Source organism: Nyctereutes procyonoides, unplaced genomic scaffold (assembly GCF_905146905.1).
Source record: "Nyctereutes procyonoides isolate TBG_1078 unplaced genomic scaffold, NYPRO_anot_genome, whole genome shotgun sequence".
Taxonomy (NCBI): Eukaryota; Metazoa; Chordata; class Mammalia; order Carnivora; family Canidae; genus Nyctereutes; species Nyctereutes procyonoides.
Window position 1 is genome coordinate 54923608 of NW_026575125.1, and position 14083 is coordinate 54937690.

General features: G+C 41.3%; 1 protein-coding gene across 1 annotated transcript; it reads right to left on the reverse strand.

The window, feature by feature from the left end:
- Positions 1–8299: 8299 nt before the first annotated feature.
- On the reverse strand, positions 8300–12023 carry LOC129517953 (TFIIA-alpha and beta-like factor). Its single transcript, XM_055338042.1, has 2 exons — positions 12002–12023; positions 8300–9225 (listed from the first exon to the last, which is right to left on the reverse strand). Exons 1-2 carry the CDS (start codon positions 12021–12023, stop codon positions 8300–8302), a joined length of 948 nt encoding a protein of 315 aa, XP_055194017.1.
- Between the last annotated feature and the right edge of the window lie 2060 nt (positions 12024–14083).

The window sequence follows — 14083 nt, forward strand, 5'->3', positions numbered from 1 at the left end:
CACTGGGGATCCCTGGGTGGCGCAGCAGTTTGGCGCCTGCCTTTGGCCCCGGGCGCAAACCTGGAGACCTGGGATCGAATCCCACGTCGGGCTCCCGGTGCATGGAGCCTGCTTCTCGCTCTGCCTGTGTCTCTGCCTCTCTCTCTCTCTCTCTCTGTGACTATCATAAATAAATAAAAATTTAAAAAAAATGATACACTGGACAAGATGGATTTCACAGATATCTACATAATTTTACGTCCAAACGCAACTGAATACACATTCTTCTCAAGTGCACATGGAACTTTCTCCAGAATAGACCACAAACTGGGTCACAAATCAGGTCTGAACCAATACCAAAAGATTGGGATTGTTGCTTAGCATTCTCAGACCATAATGCCTTGAAATTAGAACTAAATCACAACAAGAAGTTTGGAAGGACTTCAAAGACATGGAGGTTAAGCACCATCCTGCTAAAAGATGAAAGGGTCAACTAGAAAATTAAGTAAGAATTAAAAAGATTCATGGAAACTAATGAGAATGAAGATACAACCGTTCAAAATCTTTGGGATGCAGCAAAAGCAGTCCTGAGGGGGAAATACATCACGATACAAGCATCCATCCAAAAACTGGAAAGAACTCAAATACAAAAGCTAACCTTACACCTAAAGGAGCTAGAGAAAAAACAGCAAATAGATCCTACACCCAGCAAAAGAAGAGAGTTAATAAAGATTCAAGCAGAATTCAACGGAATCAAGACCAGAAGAACTGTGGAACAGATCAACAAAACCAGGAGTTGGTTCACTGAAAGACTTAATAAGATAGATAAACCCTTAGCCAGCCTTATTAAAAAGAAGAGAGAGAAGACTCATATTAATAAAATCATGAATGAGAAAGGAGAGATCACTACCAACACCAAGGAAATACAAACGATTTTAAAAACATATTATGAACAGCTCTACGCCAATAAATTAGGCAATCTAGAAGAAATGGACGCATTCCTGGAAAGCCACAAACTACCAAAACTGGAGCAGGAAGAAATAGAAAACCTGAACAGGCCAATAACCAGGGAGGAAATTGAAGCAGTCATCAAAAACCTCCCAAGACACAAGAGTCCAGGGCCAGATGGCTTCCCAGGGGAATTCTATCAAACGTTTAAAGAAGAAGTCATACCTATTCTACTAAAGCTGTTTGGAAAGATAGAAAGAGATGGAGTACTTCCAAACTCATTCTATGAGGCCAGCATCACCTTAATTCCAAAACCAGACAAAGACCCCACCAAAAAGGAGAATTACAGACCAATATCCCTGATGAACATGGATGCAAAAATTCTCAACAAGATACTAGCCAATAGGATCCAACAACACATTAAGAAAATTATTCACCATGACCAAGTAGGATTTATCCCCGGGATGCAAGGCTGGTTCAACACTCGTAAAACAATCAATGTGATTCATCATATCAGCAAGAGAAAAACCAAGAACCATATGATCCTCTCATTAGATGCAGAGAAATCATTTGACAAAATACAGCATCCATTCCTGATCAAAACTCTTCAGAGTGTAGGGATAGAGGGAACTTTCCTCGATATCTTAAAAGCCATCTACGAAAAGCCCACAGCAAATATCATTCTCAATGGGGAAGCACCGGGAGCCTTTCCCCTAAGATCAGGAACCAGACAGGGATGTCCACTCTCACCACTGCTATTCAACATAGTATTGGAAGTCCTAGCCTCAGCAATCAGACAACAAAAATACATTAAAGGCATTCAAATTGGCAAAGAAGAAGTCAAACTCTCCCTCTTCGCCGATGACATGATACTCTACATAGAAAACCCAAAAGCCTCCACCCCAAGATTGCTAGAACTCATACAGCAATTTGGTAGCGTGGCAGGATACAAAATCAATGCCCAGAAATCAATGGCATTCCTATACACTAACAATGAGACTGAAGAAAGAGAAATTAAGGAGTCAATCCCATTTACAATTGCACCCACAAGCAAAAGATACCTAGGAATAAACCTAACCAAAGAGGTAAAGGATCTATACCCTAAAAACTATAGAACACTTCTGAAAGAAATTGAGGAAGACACAAAGAGATGGAAAAATATTCCATGCTCATGGATTGGCAGAATTAATATTGTGAAAATGTCAATGCTACCCAGGGCAATTTACACGTTCAATGCAATCCCTATCAAAATACCATGGACTTTTTTCAGAGACTTAGAACAAATTATTTTAAGATTTGTGTGGAATCAGAAAAGACCCCGAATAGCCAGGGGAATTTTAAAAAAGAAAACCATAGCTGGGGGCATCACAATGCCAGATTTCAGGTTGTACTACAAAGCTGTGGTCATCAAGACAGTGTGGTACTGGCACAAAAACAAACGATTTTAAAAACATATTATGAACAGCTATACGCCAATAAATTAGGCAATGTAGAAGAAGTGGACGTATTTCTGGAAAACCACAAACTACCAAAATTGGAACAGGAAGAAATAGAAAACCTAAACAGGCCAATAACCAGGAAGGAAATTGAAGAAGTTATCAAAAACCTCCCAAGACACGAAAGTCCAGGGTCAGATGGCTTCCCTGGGGAATTCTATCAAACGTTTAAAGAAGAAACCATACCTATTCTACTAAAGCTCTTTGGAAAGATAGAAAGAGATAGAATATTTCTAAACTGGTTCTATGAGGCCAGCATCACCTTAATTCCAAAACCAGACAAAGACCCCACCAAAAAGGCGAATTATAGACCAATATCCCCGATGAACATGGATGCAAAAATTCTCAACAAGATCCTAGGCGATAGGATCCAACAGTACATAGGTTATTCACCATGACCAAGTAGGTTTTATCCCCGGGACACAAGGCTGGTTCAACACTCGTAAAACAATCAATGTGATTCATCATATCAGCAAGAGAAAAACCAAGAACCATATGATCCCTTCAATATATGCAGAGAAAGCATTTGACAAAACACAGCATCCATTCCTGATCAAAACTCTTCAGAGTGTAGGGATAGAGGGGACATTTGTCAGCGTCTTAAAAGCCATCTATGAAAAGCCCACAGCAAATATCATTCTCAATGGGGAAACACTGGGAGCCTTTCCCCTAAGATCAGGAACAAGACAGGGATGTCCACTCTCACCACTGCTATTCAACATAGTACTGGAAGTCCTAGCCTCAGCAATCAGACAACAAAAAAAACATTAAAGGCATTCAGATTAGCAAAGAAGAAGTCAAACTCTCTCTCTTCACTGATGACATGATCCTGTCAATAGAAAACCCAAAGCCTCCACCCCAAGATTGCTAGAACTCATACAGCAATTTGGCAGTGTGGCAGGATACAAAATCAATGCCCAGAAGTCAGTGTCATTTCTATGCAATAACAATGAGACTGAAGAAAGAGAAATTAAGGAGTCAATCCCATTTACGATTGCACCCAAAAGCATAAGATACCTAGGAATAAACCTAACCAAAGAGGTAAGGGATCTATACCCTAAAAACTATAGAACACTTCTGAAAGAAATTGAGGAAGACACAAAGAGATGGAAAAATATTCCATGCTCATGGATTGGAAGAATCAACATTGTGAAAATGTCAATGTTACCCAGGGCAATTTACACGTTTAATGCAATCCCTATCAAAATACCATGGACTCTGCAGGGAGTTGGAACAAATTATTTTAAATTTTGTGTGGAATCATCAAAGACCCCGAATAGCCAGATGAATTTTAAAAAAGAAAACCGTAGCTGGGGGCATCACAATGCCAGATTTCAGGTTGTACTACAAAGCTGTGGTCATCAAGACAGTATGGTACTGGCACAAAAACAGACACATAGATCAATGGAACAGAATAGAGAACCCAGAAGTGGACCCTCAACTTTATGGTCAACTAATATTCAATAAAGGAGGAAAGACGATCCACTGGAAGAAAGACAGTCTCTTCAATAAATGGTGCTGGGAAAATTGGACATCCACATGCAGAAGAATGAAACTAGACCACTCTCTTGTACCATACACAAAGATAAACTCGAAATGGATGAAAGATCTAAATGTGAGACAAGATTCCATCAAAATCCTAGAGGAGAACACAGGCAACACCCTTTTTGAACTTGGCCACAGTAACTTCTTGCAAGAAACATCCACGAAAGCAAAAGAAACAAAAGCAAAAATGAACTATTGGGACTTCATCAAGATAAGAAGCTTTTGCACAGCAAAGGATACAGTCAACAAAACTAAAAGACAACCTACAGAATGGGAGAAGATATTTGCAAATAACATATCAGATAAAGGGCTAGTTTCCAAAATCTACAAAGAACTTATTAAACTCAACACCAAAGAAACAGACAATCCAATCATGAAATGGGCAAAAGACATGAACAGAAATCTCACAGAGGAAGACATAGACATGGCCAACATGCACATGAGAAAATGCTCTGCATCACTTGCCATCAGGGAAATACAAATCAAAAGCACAATGAGATACCACCTCACCCCAGTGAGAATGGGGAAAATTAACAAGGCAGGAAACAACAAATGTTGGAGAGGGTGCGGAGAAAAGGGAACCCTCTTGCACTGTTGGTGGGAATGTGAACTGGTGCAGCCACTCTGGAAAACTGTGTGGAGGTTCCTCAAAGAGTTAAAAATAGACCTGCCCTATGACCCAGCAATTGCACTGTTGGGGATTTACCCCAAAGATTCAGATGCAATGAAACGCCAGGACACCTGCACCCCAATGTTTCTAGCAGCAATGTCCCCAATAGCCAAACTGTGGAAGGAGCCTCAGTTTCCATCGAAAGATGAATGATAAAGAAGATATGGTTTATGTATACAATGGAATATTACTCAGCCATTAGAAATCACAAATACCCAGCATTTGCTTCAACGTGGATGGAACTGGAGGGTATTATGCTGAGTGAAGTAAGTCAATCGGAGAAGGACAAACAGTGTATGTTCTCATTCATTTGGGGAATATGAATAATAGTGAAAGGGAATATAAGGGAAGGGAGAAGAAATGTGTGGGAAATATCAGAAAGGGAGACAGAACATAAAGACTCCTAACTCAGAAACGAACTAGGGGTGGTGGAAGGGGAGGAGGGCGGGGTTTGGGGGTGAATGGGTGACGGGCACTGAGGGGGACACTTGACGGGATGAGCACTGGGTGTTATTCTGTATGTTGGTAAATTGAACACCAATAAAAATTAATTTATTAAAAAAATAAATAAACTGCTGAGCCAAAAAAAAAAAAGAAACAACAAATACCCACCTTTGCTTTAACGTGCATGGAACTGGAGGGTATTATGCTGAGTGAAGTAAGTCAATCGGAGAAGGACAAACAGTGTGTGTTCTCATTCATTTGGGGAATATGAATAATAGTGAAAGGGAATATAAAGGAAGGGAGAAGAAATGTGTGGGAAATATCAGAAAGGGAGATAGAACATAAAGACTCCTGACTCTGGGAAACAAACTAGGGGTGGTGGAAGGGGAGGAGGGCGGGGGGTGGAGGTGAATGGGTGACAGGCACTGAGGGGGGCACTTGATGGGATGAGCACTGGGTGTTATTCTGTATGTTGGTAAATTGAACACCAATAAAAAATTAATTTATTAAAAAAAACGAGAAATACCTACCATTTGCTTCGACGTGGATGGAACTGGAGGGTATTATGCTGAGTGAAATTAGTCAATCAGAAAAGGACAAACATTATATGGTCTCATTCATTTGGGGGAATATAAAGAATAATGAAAGGGAGTAAAGGGGAAAGGAGAAAAAATAAGTGGGAAATATCAGAAAGGAAGACAGATCATAAAAGACTCCTAACTCTGGGAGACGAACTAGGGGTGGTGGAACGGGCCGGTGGGCAGGGGGTGGGGGTGACTGGGTGGCCGGCACTGAGGTGGTCAGTTGACGGGATGAGCACTGGGTGTTATTCTGTATGTTGACAAATTGAACACCAATAAAAATAAATTTATTAAAAATAGAGGCACAGGGATCCCTGGGTGGCGCAGCGGTTTGGCGCCTGCCTTTGGCCCAGGGCGCGATCCTGGAGACCCAGGATCGAGTCCCACGTCGGGCTCCCGGTGCATGGAGCCTGCTTCTCCCTCTGCCTGTGTCTCTGCCTCTCTCTCTCTCTCTCTCTCTCTCTCTCTCTCTGTGACTATCATAAATAAATAAAAATAAAAAAAAATAGAGCCACAGATGGGCCATCACCATCAGGCTTACTTTGTCAGTGGCAGTGAAGGCTTCCTTCTGAAGGTGCCACCTCTCAGACTTCCTATCCACTTGACCCTTCCTGTCAGGCCCCTGAGGCTGTACCATGGAACAGTGCCATTGGGAGGTACCTGCATTGCCAATGCAAGGCCTTGCGGGCCTCAGGCACTTTCAAAATTAGCATTGTGGGTGAGGAGATGCCAAGCAAGGCCCTTACCACTTCTGCCTTGGCCTCAGCCTTAGCTTTGACTATCTTTGTTTTCCAGGATGCCACAGAATGGCTGCAGCAGCCACTACTGTTGTGCTTTCACCAGGGAACACTCTTCCTCCAAAGAGCTCAACAAAGACACTGAGACTGTGTTCAGCTTCCTCAAGGAAGGTGACAGTTCTGGAGAATCCCTTGAGATGAGCACCTGTGTCAGGAGGGTCACCACTGATGCTATCATGGAGAAGCTAGAGGAAAAGCCTAGTGAGACAGAAGAGCAGGAGACCTGCAAGGGGCCTAAGGGATACAGCCAGGCAAGGCAGCCCCGGGAGTCCAACTTGGGTACAGGTGCAGTGAAGGCTGAGAGTGAAGTCAGCAGGGCTTACACTGGAGTTCCCAGTACTCAGGTGAGGTGTAAGCTGGCTCTTCCAAATCACCATTTGAAACATTCAGAAACCCCAAAGCCAGCTAAACTCCATGCACAATCTAAACTCCTCCTCACAACCCCACCTTTTACCAGGAATATCGCAGAAAGAATACTCCTACCAGTCAGATGCCTGAGACTTGAATAAAACCCTAAAACCCTGGGCAATTTTTGTCTTTTCTTGGACAGATTCCTGCAATCACACCTCTATTCAACCTAGAATCAAAACTGAAGTTCTGGAAATGGAAGCCAAGTGATATGGATCATTTAATGATGCCTAAGACAACTATTTTCCTTAGTTTGGGGGACATTTTATTGGCTTTGCAACCTTCCCCTCCTTCACCAGGAGGAGATGAATCTAGAGACTGGTAAAAAGAAAAGTCTCTGGGGAGAGTGTCAGGAGACCTGGATTTATGTCCCAGCTCTGTGCCCTGTTGTCTGTATAACTTTGAGACAAGTCCTTTCATCTTGCTGGACCTCAATTTCCTTATGGAGGGAAAGGTGTTGTCTTGGTGTTTCAGAGATCCCTAGACACTTTCTGGTAACAACACTGTGTTATTCGACCTGAAGAATGTAGGCAGTGGGCAGCCCATTAACATTCCTCTTACAACATTCATTGAGTGGTAGCTTGATGTCTAGTATTTTGCAGGGTGCGATCATGTACATTATTTATGTTTAACTCTTAAAATAACCTTGTGAAGTGGCAGTGATTACCCTCATTTTTACCAGTGAGGAAACAAGCTCCGAGATGTTGAGTGACTTGTCCAAAGTCATTCACATTGTGAGAAAATTTGGATTCAGATCTCGCTTTTGACTCCAGCTCTAGTGCTTTTATCTAGCTCACTATAGTTTTCAGAGGGTTCATTTAGAGGGGTGACAAGCAGGTGCTAGAATTATAGTAGGAGGAATGTTGCATAAACAATATGAGGAACTTTCTGGCTTTGAAACTTAAGAATGTTTTCATAAGGGGGGTATGCTATAGTTTCTACAGATAATTTTATAATAAAGTATTTTTAGGGGAAGTTAATTACAATTCTTATCCGGGGTGGTAGGGGGTCTAGCTTGATAGTTCTCAATCAACCTCTTGTTTTGTCATCTTTCATATCCCACTTTCAGAAAATTGGGCCCCATCAGGATAGAAGCAATAAGACTGATTTTTTTGGAGAAGGATATTAATATGTTTACAAGCATTCTTTTTTTAAGACTTTATTATTTATTGGAAGAGAGAGAGAGAGATCACAAGCAAGGGGAAGGGCAGATAGAGCAGGGACTCCGATGAGGGACTCAATCCCAGGACCCTGGGATCATAACCTGAACCGGAGGCAGACAGGCACCCAAGCATTCTCTTTCTATATTTATAGTTTTTGGTAAGGTTTAAGAACACAAAAATTGGAATAATATTATTGGAAGATAATTTAATTTCAGTGGTTTTAAAGACCAATCAAGCAGTAAACAAGCAAACATACCTAATGACTCTATTAGCTAATAGTTGCAATTTGGTACTGCATGTCAAGGTTCTCATCTACATCTCTTGTTCTTCCTATTTCATCATTGGAAGATGTATCACCGGTTCCATCTATTTGAATTATTTCATTAATATCATCAGTTACCGGAATGCTTAAATCCATCTGAGAATTAGAATCCTTCTCTGAGACAGGTCGGCTGCTGGGCTCCTCTGTATTTCTTTGTTGCTTTATAGAATCACATCCAAACATCCTATTTTTAAGAACATGAAGCTGAGTATCAGACATGTGCTGGTGCTGGGCCCCCTGTTGGCTGGTGGAGAAGGGCCTACCATTCAGATTTTGAGTCATGCTTCCTGAAACACTGAGCACGGGCTCCACTTGGGAATCTGTCTGAGAGACCTGTGGAGGAAACACAACACCTGGAAGACTGATATACTGCGAGCTTTCCGGCTGACTCAACAAGGCTTCAGACATGATTTCACGCTCATTTGCAGGAGGTGCAAATATATCACTGGTGGCATTTTCTAAATGTTTCCTATCCACTGTCCCAGAATGAAGAATTGTGGGTTGCTGGAGCACAGTTTCTATTCTCTGTGATTTTTCGGTAGTGGCATGGAGAGAACATGGGTTCAATTGTGGAACACTGGTCTGGATTATTGGAGGCTGCCCCAGCTGCTGAAATACTTGCTGAATTGGATGTAGAATACTTGCTCTTCCAGAAGTCTGTGTCACCATAATTGGTACATTGGCTTTATAAAGGTGACCAGATGCAGTCTTCAGTGTCACACCTGCTGGCACATGAATAGGATATCCAGAAAAAGTGAAGCTTGCACTAGAGCTTGAGGTCACTAGGAACCATGTCACAGATGAGTACACCTTACTAAGGCGCTGTGTGGACAACGTGCAGAGATACCCTGTTGGTTCTTTAAAGGCACAGGCTTTGGAGTCACAAAGCCTTGAGTGTGACTTACCGTCTAATCAGTGAAATGGAACAAAGTACTCCACACTTAAGAGGGCTGTTGTGGAGATTCAAACAAGCCAGAAAATGTAAGTTGCCAAGTCCAGCACCATTTGTGAGATGTTATAGGCGTCCACAGAGTGGTAGCGGTTGTCATTATTGAGATTTGGCAAATTATTAGGTGAATAATTTCCAGCCAGAGAAATAATTCAAGACAGTGAAGTAGCAGCAGTTGATTAATGCAGTTGAAGCAGCAGAGTCTAAGTTCAGGAAACTGGCATCTAGTCTTAATTCTACCCCTGACTTGATTTGTGATCTTGAGACAGATCCTTCCCCTCACTGGGCCTCAGTTTCTCCATCTGAACCAGAGGATTTGCACCAGATAATTCCTGAGGATCTTTCCTGCCTATCTCTAATTATTTCCTCCCAGCTAAGCCGTTAATTGTTTCTCTGAGTGCAACAGCAGATTCTTTGCTGCCCAGTGGCTTGTTTCAGAATAACTTTCCTTGGCAGTTTCCCTGTGCCCTCTGCTGGTTGCTGAGAGATGCTGGCTATCTTTCCTCTGAGTGTTATAAACACCTGCGCAGACAGGGACTGGGGTCCAGGGAAAAAGCAAAATGGAGTGGAAAAGCTGAATATTAGGGGTCATTGATGTAGGTTAAGGGTACCATTGATCATTGGTTCAATCACTTCATTTTATACTGGGACATTTTACAGTCCCAAAGAAGGGAAAAGATTTCCCAACACAGAGACAACTGGAAGTAAAGAGGACCTGAGAGTTCTAGTGTTGGCTCTGCCACAAATTCTACTGACAAACCCCCTTCTCTCTCTGGGTTTTAACGTTCTTCTCTGCTAACTGGAAATCCTCATCCTACTCTCAGGCACTTTTCAGGTCTACTATGAAGCTAAGTTGAGATAATGGATATAAAAACAATGCATTGCTAAGTAGAAAATGGTACCTAATTGCAATGGGTCATTATAAGAAAATGGACTAGCAGAATGGCTCAGATCCTTTTGTATTTCTCAGGGAAACTGGGCTTTGACTGACTTCATCCAGGGTGTTTTATCTTTAAGGCCTATTTATCCAACTCTCCAGAGCTAAGTGGCTCTTGAAACTATAGCTGCTTTGGCCCAGATTTGGCTGTGGTCACACCTAGGCCTGCACTTGTAGCCCAGGAAGTGGTGTAGCTTCAAGAGGATGAGGTCAGAAGGTAGGGTGGGGTTTCTTCAGAGCTCTTCATTTGGGAAGTTTTTCAAGTGTCAGTGGGTACTGTAAATTCTCTGTGCTTTGCTCATTGAATTAGGATAATGGGGAGAGTAATACTAATAATTGTAATACTTAACATTTACACAGTGCTCAGGCACTCTTCTCAGCCATTTACATGTATGAGTTCATTTCACCACATAACTACCCTATACATTGGAGACTATCTTTAAAATTCAGGTGATAATAATGCCTACCTTCTAGGATTGTTCATATAAGTACTTGTAACAGTGTGTGGCCAAGAATCATTGTGCAATACCTGTTAATTATTTGCATTGGTTATTAAAAGCAAATGCCACATACAGGGATTGTACCTCAAGTCTGTTATTAGCTAACACCTTAGTAAGAATTAGTAGAATGCAAGTTAAGGGAGTAAGATGAGGAATAAGCATTCTTTAGATTTGTACAGGACTTTATACTTTGCAGATTGCTTTCATATATATATATATATATATATATATATATATATAGATGCTTGCAAAACTATTTTAATTATAATTGCCATTATTATTATCATTATTTCCATATGATATGAGGAATTTGGGTCATGCTATATGAGGAACAATACATTGAAGTCAAAATGCCTAGTTTCAAAGTCCTGGCTCTATTACTTAATTGAGTATGTGACTTTTGATAAGTCATTTAACCACTTTGATTCTTGGTTTCCTTCATTTGTCAACTGGAAATAAGAAGTCTCCCCTGTTTTCTTCCTAGGAAAGAAAGAAAACATAGACATGTTGAATACCTATGTGTTTTTACTTCTGTTATCTTATTTGATCTCCCCAGTGTCCCTGCTCTATTGATCTCATCACCACTCTATTTTACTATGCTTCTGCCTAGAAATGGTACTCATTACCATACTCAGAAGCAGTTAGGACAGTGGCTATTGTCCCTGTATCACAGCTGAAGAGACTGATACTTATCTAAGGATGCAAAGTGGTAGACATAGGGATCCTAGACTTCATGTCAATGCTGGATCTATACTGCTTCTCACTCCATTCTTGGGTCTCTTGAGAATTACTGAGTCTAATTTCTCCATTCTCTTAGCTACTGTACCTTTCAAAGCTGGTACCTTTCAAAACTATGGACTGTGAAGGAAACTACAGTCAGGCTTTTCTGACCAATTTGCCAACTATTCTGGCCTCTCTCATCTCCTCCCCCACCCCAACTATTGACTATGTGTTCAGCTTCTCTTTCCTGGTGGGAGGGCTGGGTAAGGGTACTTTCTGAGTAAGCAAAGCTTCCTCCCTGCTGTAGGTTCTGCTATCCAGACCATCGGGGACATTTGACAAAAAAGAGGAAAGTCCAAAATGGGTATCAAGATATTTCTGAACACACAAAATTATGAAATTGATGTGATAGGAGCTTTAGTTGGAGCAGGCAGGTAGTAAATATCCTTTGAAGACATTAGGAGCCATAGAGATTTTAACCTTAATTCAGGAGGGGCTTTAGCAAAAGTATTAATGGTTGCCTTCCACCCTTCTTTTCTTACCCATTTCCAGCTGTGGGGGCATTGCCCCTGTCCTCTAAGCTTCAAGCTGCTTAGTTCTGGTCCCTCCCCAAGGTGCAATTTCAAAAAGACTTTGTCCTTCTGTATTGGGTATAAATGTGTACCTCCAGATATATCTTCAAGTCCTAATCCTCAGGACCTGTAAATGTGACATTATTTGGAAATAGGGTCCTTGCAGATATAATCAAGTTAAGATGAGATCATACTGAACTTGAAGATTGTGGGTCTCCAGGAATTACTTTAATCTTGTCTAGAAAGTCAGAGTAGCATGTCTGTGGGCAGACAGACCCACCATTTACTAGTTATGTGATCCTTGGATAACACACTTATCCTTTTTTAACCTTGGTTTCCTGACTATAAAATGTGCTACTATCTCTTATGAAATAGATGTGAAAACTGAATGAGATAGCATGCATGAATATACTCAGCAAGGTATCTGATACACACTAGGTGCTTCATAGATATTTCATAGGTGTTAATTTCTTTACTCTTTTTCCATTTGGAGGTAAGTATTTTGGGAAGAAAGAAAAACTTGGGATGAAAGCAGCTATCACCTTAATTCCAAAACCAGACAAAGACCCCACCAAAAAGGAGAATTATAGACCAATATCCCTGATGAACATGGATGCAAAAATTCTCAACAAGATACTATCCAATAGGATACAACAATACATTAAGAAGATTATTCACCATGACCAAGTGGGATTTATCTCCAGGATGCAAGGCTGGTTCAACACTCATAAAGCAATCAATGTGATTGATCATATCAGCAAGAGTAAAAACAAGAACCATAGGATCCTCTCAATAGATGCAGAGAAAGCATTTGACAAAATACAGCATCCATTACTGATCAAAACTCTTGAGAGTGTAGGGATAGAAGGAACATTCCTCAGCATCCTAAAAGCCATCTACGAAAAGCCCACAGCAAATATCATTCTCAATGGGGAAACACTGGGAGCCTTTCCCCTAAGATCAGGAACAAGACATGGATGTCCACTCTCACCACTGCTATTCAACACAGTATTGGAAGTCCTAGCCTCAGCAATCAGGCAACAAAAAGAAATGAAAGGCATTCAAATTGGGAAAGAAGAAATCAAACTCTCCCTCTTTTGCACAGCAAAAGAAACAGTCAACTAAACTAAAAGACAACCTACAGAATGGGAAAAGACATTTGCAAATGACCCATCAGATAAAGGGCTAGTATCAAAGATCTATAAAGAACTTATTTAAAAAAAGAACTTATTAAACTCCACAGCAAAGAAACAAACAATCCAATCATGAAATGGGCAAAAGACATAAAGAGAAATCCCACAGAGGAAGACATAGATATGGCCAACCAGCACATGGGAAAATGCTCTGCATCACTTGCCATCAGGGAAATACAAATCAAAACCACAATGAGATACCACCTCACACCAGTGAGAATGGCGAAAATTAACAAGGCAGGAAACAACAAATGTTGGAGAGGATGTGGAGAAAGGGGAACCCTCTTGCACTGTTGGTGGGAATGTGAACTGGTGCAGCCACTCTGGAAAACTGTGTGGAGGTTCCTCAAAGAGTTAAAAATAAATCTGCCCTACGACCCAGCAATTGCACTGTTGGGGATTTACCCCAAAGATACAGATGCAGTGAAACGCCGGGACACCTGCACCCTGATGTTTCTAGCAGCCATGTCCCCAATAGCCAAACTGTGGAAGGAGCCTTGGTGTCCATGGAAAGATGAATGGATAAAGAAGATGTGGTCTTTGTATACAATGGAATATTACTCAGCCATTAGAAATGACAAATACCCACCATTTGCTTCGACATGGATAGAACTGGAGGGTATTATGCTGAGTGAAATAAGTCAATCGGAAAAAGACAAACATTATATGGCCTCATTCATTTGGGGAATATAAAAAATCATGAAAGGGAATAAAGGGGAAAGGAGAAAAAATAAGTGGGAAATATCAGAGAGGGAGACAGAACATGAGAGACTCCTAACTCTGGGAAACGAGCAAGGGGTGGTAGAAAGGGAGGTGGGCGGGGGTGGGGGTGACTGGGTGACCGGCACTGAGGGGGGCA

Excerpts from the sequence above, each read along its gene's own strand:
- LOC129517953 (XM_055338042.1), bottom strand. The coding sequence starts at position 12,023 with ATGCCCCCACAGCTGGAAATGG. Across the intron at positions 9,226-12,001 it reads GCCCCCACAGCTGGAAATGG|CCTGTGCCTTTAAAGAACCA; the intron begins GTAAGAAAAGAA and ends GTGACTCCAAAG.